We start from the raw sequence: 13940 nt of genomic DNA, 5'->3' as shown, positions 1-13940 counted from the left end.
ATCATATGACAGAAGCAGAGTTTTTTATATAATTTCCTTTGACAGAAGTTTTTTCATTTAATGGCAGATGCCTGAGATGTTAATTTCAACATGCATTTTACACTCACTTATTACATTATGGAAGTCTAATCTCCCTGGCTACAGCCTCACTTACCCCCAAGCAGAAAAGGCCATAAGGCATAAGGAGGCAGAGGAAGTGGAGGCCCTGTACCCCCCCCCCACCCCCTCCTCCCTCCACTCCTACAGCCCGCTGCTATAATAGGAGATTGCTGTAGCAGATAGTTTCCTGGGATTCTTGGCGGGTACAGGGCTGGCCTGGCGGGATGATGGACACACACACATGGGCCTTAATGGAGACGCACTCCTCCACGTATGTCCACACCAACACACACATACACACAGATGGTTTTACATGCAGCTCACTAAACTTTGGGAAAGGCTGAGGTAATCCCTTTTTACCTAATCTCCCCTCTAAACAACCTCCACCCACGCATCAATCTCCACCATTTTTCTCTCCACACTGGACCAATGTCAATCAGTAACATCCATGTCTAGATTTCTATGTAAACAAAATAGGGTCAAAAGTATTGTAGCTGTGTATCACCATATCTGAACATGTGAAAATACTGTGTATGAATACAAAAAAAAAATATCTGAACAAACAGATTTAACTTTTTAATCCGAAAGGAGATCCGTAGCTGTGCATGACATTTTGTGAACAAATGAAAAAGATTTGCACAAAGGTTTTCAGTTACAAAAACTGTTTGCAGTTGACCCTGAATAGCCAATGGGGAAGCTCAGATTAACATATCATTTGACTGTCCAATCACGGAGCCAGGGGGCGGGCCGTCTGTGCAGTGGGACTCCCTACTGCAACCGGCTGCAACCAAACATGGCTCGTGTCTAGAAAGTAATCCCCAAGTTGTGAAACTCGAGCAAGATGGTTAAGGTTAGGTATTGACCTTGAATGGTTAGGGTTAGAGTAGGAAGTCAGGCAGCAGGTCTCGCAAGAGTTTTCACATCTTGGGGGTTACCTTCTAGACACGACCCCAAACATGAACGTTGTCAGTCGTACCAATTTCCGGTTTGTGGCTGTATGCTATCAACAATGGCATGTTTCTCTATTTTTTGTGATGCCCGAAAGATCTACCACTGATAAATGTCAATGACATATACAGAATTGTCAACGTACTTTCACATGCTCCCAAGGATGTAATTACTTTCACTTTTTCAGAAGGCAGTATTGGACCCCTCCACTTTTTGTTAACGTCTTGTTAGCTTGCCATAGAAAATGGCATTGTTCATTGCTGTTATTTCAAACAATCACAGTCAGTCCACCACTGTGCCTCTTCAACTCAAGTTTTGTTTTTTTTGGAAATCATTTATTGTGTCTGTAACTCAGCAGGAACAGCTGCCCCATATACCTGCTTCATAAAGACGTATGGAGGACAAGATGTAAAAGGAGAGAGGCTGGAGGAAAACAGCAGAAAGAACTGGAGTTTCTTGTGAAATATGAGGTCAGTCAGAGGCTGAACGGCCACACAAACAAACACAAACAGCTTACAGCTAATTTATGCGAACGTCTTCCATTGTTTAGGGCGAATAAACAAATGACCCAGTGGTTCAATTCACCCAAAAGATACAGAAATTAAAGATTATTTTGAGAAAGGAACATGGTGTTTGATATCGCTTTCGTTATACAGTCATAGTACAGTATGTCGAAAAAAGTCATAAAAGGTCATAGTATAATATGTCGACAAAAATGAAAAAGTCGTAGTATAGTATGTTTAAAAAGTCATAGGGCCCTATTTAAACAATCTACAGCGCATGGTCTAAACTGCATGGCGCAAGCGCATTTAGGGCGTGTGCATTAACTCCACTCTTGCAAGTTAAAAGGCGCATAATCGAGGCGCAAAAAAAGGCACAAGGGGCAAAGGGGTTATATTTAGTCTCTTAATTAATCATAGGTGTGTTTTGGGCGTAACATGAATTAAACCAATTAGAGTGTCATCTCCCATTCCCTTTGAAAGCCAAAACAATAGCCAAAAATAGCATGTTGAAAAAAGTAATAAAAGAGTCATAGCATAGAAGGCTATGTAAAAAAACAGTCATAAAAAGCCATAGCACAGTGTTTTGAAAAAAGTCATAAAAAAGTCATAGTATTGTATGTCGAAAAAGGCATGTTGAAAAAAGTCATAGTATAGTAAGTCATAAAAAAGTCATAGTGTAGTATATAAAAAAAAGTCATAAAGTATGTCTAAAAAGTCATAGTATAGTAGGTCAAAAAAGTCATAGCATAGGATGTAAAAAAAGTCATAGCATAGGATGTAAAAAAAATCATAGTATAGTATGTCAAAAAAGGCATAAAAACCAAAGTATAATACGTCCAAAAAAAATATCATAAAATGTCATTATAAAGTATGTCAAAAAAGCCATAGTAGGCCTATATTATCTCGAAAAAAGTCATAAAAGGTCATAGTATAGTAAGTTGAAAAGTCATAAAAACGTCATAGTATAGTAAGTCGAAAAAAGACATAGTATAGTATCTCAAAAAAAGTCATAAAAATGTCTCATTACAGCCTGTCAAAAAGGTCATAAAAAAGTCACCGTTTAGCGCGTCGAAAAAGCCATATCATCCACCTCCACTGGCTCCCGGTCAAGTCCCGCATCACCTATAAAATCCTCCTCCTCACCTACAAATCCCTCAACGCCCTGGCTCCTCAGTACCTATCTGACCTCCTCCACCCTTACACACAGCCCCGGAACCTTAGATCCTCAGGCACGGGTCAGCTCTCCGTCCCTCACACAAGAATGAGAACTTTTGGGGACAGAGCCTTCAGTGTGACAGCCCCCACACTTTGGAACTCTCTCCCCATAGAGCTCCGCAACGCACCATCTCTGGACACCTTCAAAAGACTCCTCAAAACCCACCTCTTCACCAAGGCCTATGGCCTCTAGCTACTGTTACATTTGTTGTATTTATTTATGTCTTTGTTAAGCGTCCTTGGGTTTCATGAAAGGCGCTATATAAATCCAAGATATTATTATTATTATTATTATGTCGAAAATAGTCATAAAAACGTCCTTGTATGGCATGTCGAAAAAAGCCATAAAATGTCATAGTATAGTAAGTCGAAAACAATCATAAAAAGTCACAGTAAAGCATGTCGAAAAAAATCATAAAAAGTCACAAAAAGCCATAGTGTAGTATGTCGAAAATAGTCATAAAAACATCATACTATATCAGGTCGAAAAAAGTTAATATAGTCATAGTATAGTATGTCAAAAAAAGCCATAGTATAGTATGTCCAACAAAATCATAAAAAGTCACACTATAGTATGTCAAAAAAGTCATAAAGACGTCATAGTATAGCATGTCGAAAAAAGTCATAGTATAGTATGTTGAAAAAATCATAAAATGTTATAGTATAGTAAGTCGAAAAAAGTCATAGTATAGCATGTTGAAAAAAATCATAAGAAGTTATAGTATAGTTAGTCCAAAAAGTCATGAAAACGCCATAATATAGCATGTCGAAAAAGTCATAGTATAGTAGTCGAAAAAAGACATAATATAGTATGTCAAAAAAGTCATAGTATAGTATGTTGAACAAAGTCACAAAAAAGCCATACTATATCATGTCGAAAAAAGTTAATATCGTCATAGTATAGTATGTCGAAAAAAGTTAATATAGTAATAGTATAGTAAGTCGAAAAGTCATGAAAATGTCATAGTATAGCATGTCGAAAAAAGTCATAATATAGTATGTCGAAAAAAGTCATAAAAAAGTCATAGTATTGTATGTCGAAAAAGTCATAAAAATGTCTCACATATAGCCTGTCAAAAAGGTCATAAAAAAGTCACAGTATAGTATGTTGAACAAGTCATATTACAGTATGTCGAAAAAAGTCATAGTATAGTTTGACCAACAAAATCATAAAAAGTCACACTATAGTATGTCAAAAAAGTCATAAAAACGTCATAGTATAGCATGTCGAAAAAGGTCATAGTATAGTATGTTGAAAAAAATCTGAAAAAGTCATAGTATAGCATATCGAAAAAAGTCACAGTATACTGAAATCCTTTGTGCATATCTTCTTTATGCACTCACACATTGGAAATTATCTTGGAAATCTTTTTAATTTGTTCACAAAATGTTACGCAGAGCTACAGATCTCCTTTCGGATTCAAAAATGAAATTTGTTCAGATATTTTTTACACGGTCAAACATTTTAATTTGAAACACTGAACTATTCATACAAACTGTTTTCACACATTCAGATATGGTGATGCACACCTACAATACTTTTGACCCTATTTTAATGGGTTAGAAAATCAGCTTCACAGATCTGAAACATCCTCATAAACAGTATATCATCTTGTTTTGCTGCTTACTTTTGGGTCTTCAATTCTTGTTAACACTTGTTAATGGTTTTGATTAAAAAATTAAATTTAAAAAAACGCCACTCAGCAAATGTTGTGCAGAAAATTGTGCATAATATGTGTGTTTATCCAAAATGCTCAAATTTCCCACTGAAGTTTGAAATGAAGGCTGTTGTGGAGTCTGGACGAGTTTCCTGCTCACTACGTTCCTCTAGTGGACAAACTAAGAACAGGTGTCCAATTCCATTTGGTCTGTGATGTTTTCATCCATATCTCTTGTTTTTGCACAGTGAAGACTCTCCAACTTTGCTTCAACATAGTTGTATTGTGAAGCTACTGAAGACTGTAAGCATTGATCACAAACGCTGAGGATGCTCTTCCCTGTGCTGAGTAAGGAAGGAGTGGAGCTGTGGTTATGTGGCAGACAGCAGACAGGCACATTATTTGCTGCATTAAGATATGCTTTGTTTGTATTATATCCATTCAGAAATGAGCTTAATTGATTCTAATTGATTGAGTTATTGATCAGGTCTGTTTGCGGGAATGAAAAGCAGAGATGATACTTGTAGTGGGGTGTTTTTGGCCCTTCAGTGGACCGGCCCTGAATGCACTTTATGTCTGATTTTGGAAGCTGGGTCCTTGAATAGTAAAATTTAGGTGATGCACCCAATGTCAAGCCAAAGCATTGTATGTATGCGCCAGTCTTTCTTAAGCATGCTGTCTCTTTCTGTGTGCCTTATATTGTCTGTGGATGGGTGCATGTGCACAACGTCTCCGTGTTTCAGGACATATTTCCCCACATCCCTACAAAAAAATATTTCATTACTGCAACAAAAGAAGCCCATTAACTGCACTGTAAGAACAGAGTTCAACTGCTGTCCCCCATATTCACCATGTTTGTCTGCTTTTCTGGCCGCTCTCCAGCTAATTTGATATAACAATGCTCCACAAAACCGCCTCGGGACTTTTTTTAGGTGACAGAAAATTATCAATGATGCCACATGCACAGCTGAATGTCAACACCAACTTGACTTGTTTATGAAATATTAAAGCAGTGAATTATGGGCACCATGCAGAACTTAATGATGATCGGAGTCATTATAACTTCAGCATCCTTTGTTTTGGCTAATGATTAAATTCCACAACTACCGTATTCAATTTTGGAGAGATTGAATGTGTTTTTCACGTCTTTTGTGTGAGTTGGGCTGGATTCCGTCGCCCATGTTGGTACATTCTTGGAAAAAAGAGCTGATTTGTATAAGGATATTGTGTTATCATTAGCTGCCATGTCAGGGGGCTTAACATCTTTGCTCTGGAGCTCTCTTAAAGCAAAATCATTATATTAGGACATAATGTTTTTGGTAATATTATTTGTGGCATGAACAGAACACCTGCTATATAATATTATAATACCAACTATATAAAAAAAATAGGCCATAGTAGGTTCTGATTTTTAAACTTTATTTTTGACATTTCTGTCTCAAAAGTGACATTTTATTTGTATGGATGGTGTGTGTTTTTTTTAAAATTATTATTTAATATGGTGCCCCAATAAAATAAAAATCAAATTTTAAAAATTGTTAATGTCACAAGACGGTGACTCATAGTCGGTGAAAGCGTCACTTTATTGGAACATTTGTAGGGTACTTACAACATGCACACATAATGGTGTTAAAAAAAAGAGGATGTGAGTACTCTGTACTCTGTTTACAACCTGGCACGACTTCTGACATTATCTCCCTCTTCTGTGTCACCAGGGTGTCGCCTCATCAATTATTGAACCAGTACTTCATGGTAATACATAATTTCTTATCAATAATTCATGATAATGTGTGTGTAGTTTACTTAATTGTGTTATTGACTATCAAAAGTAATTTCCTGAAAATCCTCAAGGACGCAAATTGAATCAGCCCAACTACTGGTTGTGTGCTCTGCGGTTAAGTATTCTCAATCTGATCAGCTGGTCCTTTATTCAAGAGTCATCCTGGTGAGGAGAGATATTTAGGAATAATAAATCAACACATTGTATTGCCTGTGATAAACTACTGTGTGATGAGCCCTGAGGTGATGGGAGATGATAGTTTTAAAAATGTAAATGCAACATTAATAAATATCATGTTTAATGGGGTTTATTAAGAAAATGCTCAGAGAGAGAGAGAGAGAGGAGGAAGAAGAGGGGTGAGCGTTCCTAAAAGTAAATAAATAATAAGAGTCACGATTGCTCTCCTCTCCCGGCTTTAAGGGAAACTGATAAATAATGTATCAGAACAGATGGCTGGAGCGCGAGGCAACAGGAGAGGAACATGAGCGACTACATCTTTAATTGTTTTAAAGAACATGTCACAACAGGACTGGTGTGTTCCCTGTCTGCTGGCGCTACAGATGTGCTAACAGAGTAGAAGGGACAACCGCCGCTCTGTCACTGGGTCTGCTTCAGCCCGCCTGGGGTTCACACATGAACATACTGTAATCTGGCACATGTACACATTTACACTAAAAAAAAATGGCTGATTAATATTAAAGTGCACTTTCACTTTAAAAATCAAAAGAATGAGAGATTGTTTGAGCCCATTAATGACCTGATGGCATAAACATTATATTGCCAAAATCCTCCAAAATCCTCACTGCCCTGCCATCAGTTCTACACTTACAGTTTACATGCATTAACATTCACGTTGTAAGCATCTGTCCTCTTTATGAAAACCAGAGGAACTGTATCTGGGTTACTTAAATTCACATTATCAAACAGGTCTTTTTGTTTCACACATGTTGTATCTATCTTAGTCCATGAAATAGAGTCCAAGAGTGTGTGAAGACAGATATAGATCCAAAACCACACTTGTGCTTCTATGGGGATAACAAGGCCCCAAATATTCAGCATTTCTCACAAACAATAATACTTTACTGTCAAATAAATATTTTAATGTTTGCATCCATACATTGTGATATCAGTAAAGTCTTTTCCCAGGCTGTTTCTGGAGTCAGTCAGTAGTTGTGCTTAGTTGCTCGTAGGACCAGAGTAGAGTAGAGTAGTAATAACAGGCACGATCACACAGATTTAGAGTATCAGTACATCCACGTTCATGTCCGGAGCTTCACTTTTTCTCCAGTGACTCCTTGGAGCAGTGAGGGTGTTTGTCGGGACTGCCGCCAAGGAGAGGGACCTTGGTGAGCGGGCTGGGACTGGAGCTGTCTCCTCCTCTTCCCACGGTGACGGGCAACTCGATGGCGGGTCCCAACGTGGGCCTCACCACCCCAGCTGCGCCCATGCCGACTCCAGACAGGACTCCCACGCCGGAGCCAGGCCCGGACGCCGCACCGAGCAGGTTGGCAGACTGCAGCACGGCCTCCGAGTGCTCGCGGGCCTTCATGCGCAGGGCGGCCACGCTGGCTGTGCGGTTGCCCTGGCAACCGTAGGGCGGCAGGAAGGACAAGCCCATGGGGTCAGAGACGCAGCAGGAGCACAAACCATTACCTGAAAAATAATAAAAGTGGGACTTGCGGTGAGACTACTGAAAACCAGATTTTCATCATCACATCGTCATTATCACCATCTCTATTTGCCCATTAATGAGATGTTTACCTTTAAGTGTGGCGACCTGTGAGAGGGCTTGGGCGTAGGTGGCAGAGTTGAGGAGTGTGCCTGGTATACAAGATGGGAAGAATGGACCACTTGGACCCACCGTCCGGTTCATACTGGAGAAAACAGACAAACTGTATCTAATTATCTAGTGGAAAGTTTAAACTGACAATTTATTCTATTAATACACATACATTTCTAGAAATATCTACAAATATTTTTCAGCTTTTTCTAACTACAATCTGCACTGCAGAGCTGCTTTTCTCTGCAGCTTTGATTATTTAATAATCAGTCATTGAAAGAGTTTATAAAGGACGCCGTGTAATCCACAGAATCTAGATGGCTGTAAGAGTTCTTGACTGATTTATTTCCATCACCCAGTTCCACCAGTCTGCAAATCTGGACCAGTTACCTTTCTGCTACCAATAGAACACTGTTTCACAACAACAATAACAGCTATACAACAATCCTTTATCTGTCTTTTCTCACCTCTGCTGCATCTCCAGCGGTTCTTTCTGCTTCCTGCTGTGGTCCACTGGAGACTGAGAATTGATGCTGCGAGATGGAGGAGTGCCGTCACTCATCTGCTCTTTCCCTCCATCAGGGTCTGCACTCCCTCGCTCCGTCTTTCTCCACTTTGCTCTGCGGTTCTGAAACCAAACCTGAATTTAAAAAAAAAAAAAAAACGAAAGGGAAGACAATTAAATTAAATCACCAATTAAAACTGGAAAATACATTTCCTGACACATTAGCAGTTTGCACCCATTTATTTTATTATTGAATGCAGCTTTATATCCATAGCAAATTGATTCTTAGCAAGTTCTTAATTTCTTTTATCTTTTGGCACATCACACAGACAAAAAAATATGTTTTTTATATCTTAACAGGCAAAGTTTAAACACATTTTCAAGAGGTGTTTGAAGGTGTCACACCAGTGCTCTAATTTCCCACAGTCCAACGACTTATCCCCAAAAACTTCCCCATCCACACAGCTGAGAACATATAGCCAAGTTCTGCTATCTTAATCGAATGAAGGTCACTGCCTATAACAACATTTAATTGAGCAATTTTTCATTATCATATTTTAATGACTTCCCACTGACAGTTGTGCTGCCCGAGAGAGAGGCAGCTATGATGAAGTCGTTTATTTCCCTATTTAGTGATTGTTTGACAACATCAGATTCGATTAGGACTTGGTCCTAGCAGGCATTAATCATGATGTGTGAATGGAGGTTAGAGTCGGCGTGCATGTGCTCTGCATCCCTCCCATTGTACCAGAGGTATAAATGATGTCAACAGCCAAACAAAACACATGCATTCATTCGGCATAAAGAAAGGACAACATTTTTGGTGGCAGGACAACAATGCATCCAATGGACTTATCTCACCCCTGCACCTTCCAGCTAGAAGTCGCGCCCCCCCCCCCCACCACACACACACACACACACACCCTCTCTGAATGGGCTATAATTGCTCCATTAATCTCAATTTGCAGCGTGCTCTTAATGCGGGGGAGGCCCATTGACACTTTACAAAAAGGGGGGCAATAACACTACAACAGATAGGAAATTTATTTTCTAATAATAATGTAAGTTTAATATCCCCTGCATACTGCGGTGGATTCATGTTCAGATTTAATAATAGGAATGTGGTAATCGGATTAGGAGGGGAAATAATTTGTTTACAATCCCTAATTTACAGCGCTGGATTCCATTATCAACCCAGCCATTGGGTTTAAGCGATAGTAAGATGACCCTGGGGAACAAAAGGCAAACTATTATATTTCCCACAATTAGATCTGTGCGCACAACAAAAACCCAAAAGCAAATCTGGAATGCGCGGAAATTACATACAGGACACATAACTTAATTACATCTGGCCAAGTTTATAACCGCGCATATGTGCAGGGCAGGAGCGGAATATAAAGTGGCAAATTTAACGTGTGTGTGTGTGTGTGTGTGTGTGTGTGTGTGTGACAGAGAGAGAGAGAAAGAGAGAGAGAGTTTTGCCCTCTTTTTTAAAGCACATGTGTGTCTCCGTAACTGGAATAAGGGATCTGCATGGATGATGTATTTCTACCTTTGAGACGCGGACAAATTAGCGAGGAACATTATCGCTGGTTAATTATGAATGACCGATTAATCAAGCTAATCTAATATTCACCATTATGTTGATGTTATTAAAGTGCATCGCCGGAATGACAGAGTGGCTTAATTTAGCCTCTCTCTCGCATGGTCAAACGTGATCCAGGACACATTGGGCTGCTGCTGCCGCCTACCTGCACCCTGGCCTCGGACACATTGAGCTGCTGCTGCCGCCTACCTGCACCCTGGCCTCGGACACATTGAGCTGCTGCTGCCGCCTACCTGCACCCTGGCCTAGGTCACATTGAGCTGCTGCTGCCGCCTACCTGCACCCTGGCCTCGGACACATTGAGCTGCTGCTGCCGCCTACCTGCACCCTGGCCTAGGTCACATTGATGCCTACCTGCACTCTGGCCTCGGTCAGGTTGATCTTCATGGCCAGCTCCTCTCGGGTGAACACGTCCGGGTAGTGAGTCTGGGCGAACACGGCCTCCAGAGCCTCCAACTGCATGGATGGACACAAAAAAAACACCAGTTACACTCTAAATAAGTTGATTTTCTATTGGTGTATTTGGACTTTTCTATTTATTTAGGCTTTTATTTTCTTCTTTCTTTCTCTTCCTTAATAGTATCCCCATCATATGGATTGACAAATGTCATATTAAATCACTCTATTTCCTCATTAACAACATCTCTTACTAAAAGGCAGGAAAAGGGTATTCAATATAGGCTCTATATACCTACACAAATATACTATGAATGTACTGAAATGTACTCATTTATATACATATATGAGAGTTAACAGGCTATTTGATCAAAAAGTAATGTGGCCTAAAATTGGCTTAAATATTGGCCTAACATCAGATCACCTGCATGCGGCAAGAGGGCGATTTACAATTACGCATGATCTTCAAAAGGACAGATATTAATTTCTAGATGTTTCCTAATCTTGTATTTTTATTTTCATATTTTCTTTTAGGTTGTTATGGCATTAAATCAATTATAAAAAAAATCTTTATTTTTGTGTCTATTGATAGTTATCTGGAGAGCACCGCTCTTCGTTTTGAAAACTTTGCCTCAAAGTGTTTTATTATTTTCTTACTTTGCTTTAGTATAGAACTATGCCTGTTTCGGTTTAAGTGAAGTTCCATATATTTCTCTTATCCGGGATATTTTTTTTTCTTCCTGCAAAATAATGTACCTGTTGCAAAGTGAATGTTGTTCTGTTTCTGCGCTGTTTCCTCCGAAGAAATCCATCATCAAAATCCGCCGGGGCGTGGTTGCCAAAGCTGCTGGAATTCACTGGAAACAAAAAAGTTTATTGGAGAGAATTCAGTCACTTAATAAAATGAGGTTTACAATTGCATACATTTGTATTTAAATTAATTCAGTAAATTAGTTTAAAAAGAAAACTTCCATCTAAAGAGAGACATGAATAATAATAAAACAAAAACAATAAATATTGGCCCAAAGCAGACAAGATCTCTGGCACATTTTGTATTTCCATTAGTTGCATGAAACATTGATGTTGGGTGTGTGATGGGAACCATGACGGACTATAAGAGCCATGACACCCAACATCTGTGACCGGGACCGGGACAAAACACCCCCTCTGCCTCGGGGCCAAACCACCAGCCCTCTTCACCCAAACAGCCAGCAGACTGACACAGCACACTTAACCCTTTACATCCACCTCTGAAAGAGGAAATACTCGCATTAAGCATTTCAGTTTTGAATTTTGAAAGATGGAAACATTTTCTTTATGGTGATCACTAACTGCCAATTAGAATGAACACATTTTAATTCATCACTGCGTGAAATCTTTAATAGGCTTGTGTCATTTTCATTATTAATTGAAGATGATAATAAAATAAGAAAAAATAAAACATCTGCTCAGGCCTATATTCTCGGTCCACCACACACACACACACACACTTTTGCGCGTAATTACGCAGCCTGAACATCACAGAAACTTTCCTGGCTTTAAAGAGAGACTTAAAAAATAACTTGTATCAGTATATGAAATCAACTAAAAACGATGCTGCATGAGAGAATAAACTCACATGTGTTGGAGCGACAGCACTCTCCGTCCAGCTGCGGAGGACAGTGGAAGTAGAACATCCTCGCGCGTTTCACGAGCTGCCAAACTGAACCTGGAACAAGAGACAAAAGTTTCAGCCCGAAAGCTTCGGATCGGCAACAGCCGCTATACTCTGCGATTCAGATCTGTGGTTTTGAAAAAAAAATGACCACATCAAATCATCCTATAAGAAGAGGAGGTGGACTTGGAAAGATTGAAAGTTGATGTGCAAGAGAGCATCCTCCTCCATGTAGAGAGAGAGAGAGAGAGCGAGAGAGAGGATGCTGATGTGAGTGACTTCCAGCTCTGGAGAGAAGAAGTGGCTGCTGCACTTCCACTGACTCTCTCTGTCTGGGAGTGTCCACATCTCTCTCGCTCTCTCACACACACACACACTCTCTCTCTCTCTCCCTCTCCTACACACACACTCACATCTCTCTCTGTGTGTCTCTCTCTGGGAGTGTCCAGATGTCTCTATAACTGTATAACTGTCTACAGAGTGTTAAGGCTTTCAGCTAGTGTCGCAGAATCTCACGCCTAATTGGTCCTAATCGGATTATCACGGCTTTGTCTCTCTCACCCACAACCCCTGGTGTGTGTGTGTGTGTGTGTGTGAGTCAGAAGAGGACAGAGAGAGAGAGAGAAAGAGAGAAAGATGGAGAGAGATGGAGAGAGAGAGAGGAGATACCCAGGGTGGCAAACTGCAGCTCTGCTCTGGTGCCAAAAAAATTCATCACAAGTGATTGTTATTCCAGAGTCAAGCATATTCCCTAACCATAAACATGCACACATACCCGCTGCACTTTTTTATTTGGTTCTTTCATATATTAAAAAAAGGAGGATGACTGCTTTTGGGTTTTAGATTGACTGTTGGCTCGGTTAATGGCTCGTCAGGGTGTGTTAGGGGCTCCACTTTACAAGGGGTTGCGCATGTAGAGCACTCACAAGGCCAAATTTTTGATTTTGTTCACAGCAAGGGGTCCCGCGATTTATTTCGCTTCCTCAGATAAATGATCTGCTGCGGGACCCTTTCAATTAGTTTTAAAGCGCATCTGGGACGCCGGAGCGCAGACGCCACGCGTCTCTGAGGTGGAGGCAAAATGAGGCTGCGAGAAGCAGCTGAAATTTAGAAGAGGAGTGCGGGATTGGACTAAACCACATAAAGTGCAGAAAATCCCTTCTAATGGCGCGTAATTGGTTCTGTAATATCATTACAGGCGGATAATGGCCAGTTACAGGGCCCCGCGCTATTAAGGCTTTCCCTGGCGTGCAGCGTTTATGTTATTAAAGGGGGAATATAATGATATTTTAGTTATTAAATGCGCGTAATTAATTTATGCACCACTGAAAATAAAGTTGTTATTATGACCTCGGTGAGGTGCGTGGAGAAAATTGAAATCAAATAACGGTTGATAACTTTATCCCAATATTTGGTCTAGACAACTCTGACAAGAGAGCAGCAGGCCTGAAGTGTGTGTGTGTCTGCTTCCTGTCAGCGGCTTTCCTCTCCATCTCTCCTCTGAAGGTTGCTTAAGTGGCTAAATGAAATTACACTCTCATCTTCATTGGTTAGAAACAATTTTACAAGTTAACTTTAACTATGGTTGAGTGCCATGTTTACAGGATTTCTAAACTGTATTTCAGGACCTTGGTCAGCTCCACATATCCACACACACAAATGTAACACAGGAATGGTCTTTCTAGGACAGTGAACTTGAATCATATTCATTTTTGATATATCAAATTCAATAATAAAATCATTATTGTGGTGTATATGGATTTAACCCAATATGTAAATTTTTTAGCTTGATCATC

The 13940-nt window shown here is 39.9% G+C and overlaps 1 protein-coding gene across 2 annotated transcripts; it reads right to left on the bottom strand.

Moving 5' to 3' along the window:
• Window positions 1-6123: 6123 nt before the first annotated feature.
• drgx (dorsal root ganglia homeobox) lies at window positions 6124-12610 on the bottom strand. Of its 2 annotated transcripts, none has more exons than XM_074645351.1 (6): window positions 12109-12610; window positions 11247-11347; window positions 10449-10550; window positions 8451-8623; window positions 7965-8095; window positions 6124-7856 (listed from the first exon to the last, which is right to left on the bottom strand). In XM_074645351.1, exons 1-6 carry the CDS (start codon window positions 12164-12166, stop codon window positions 7477-7479), a joined length of 945 nt encoding a protein of 314 aa, XP_074501452.1. In that variant the 5' UTR covers window positions 12167-12610; the 3' UTR covers window positions 6124-7476. The 2 variants fall into 2 exon arrangements, with proteins under 2 accessions (XP_074501452.1, XP_074501453.1); XM_074645352.1 differs by having other exon boundaries at window positions 7965-8077; window positions 12109-12607.
• Between the last annotated feature and the right edge of the window lie 1330 nt (window positions 12611-13940).

The sequence above is a fragment of the Sebastes fasciatus genome, chromosome 9, assembly GCF_043250625.1.
Source record: "Sebastes fasciatus isolate fSebFas1 chromosome 9, fSebFas1.pri, whole genome shotgun sequence".
In the NCBI taxonomy this organism is placed as follows: domain Eukaryota; kingdom Metazoa; phylum Chordata; class Actinopteri; order Perciformes; family Sebastidae; genus Sebastes; species Sebastes fasciatus.
This window is presented reverse-complemented; position numbering and strand designations above follow the sequence as displayed.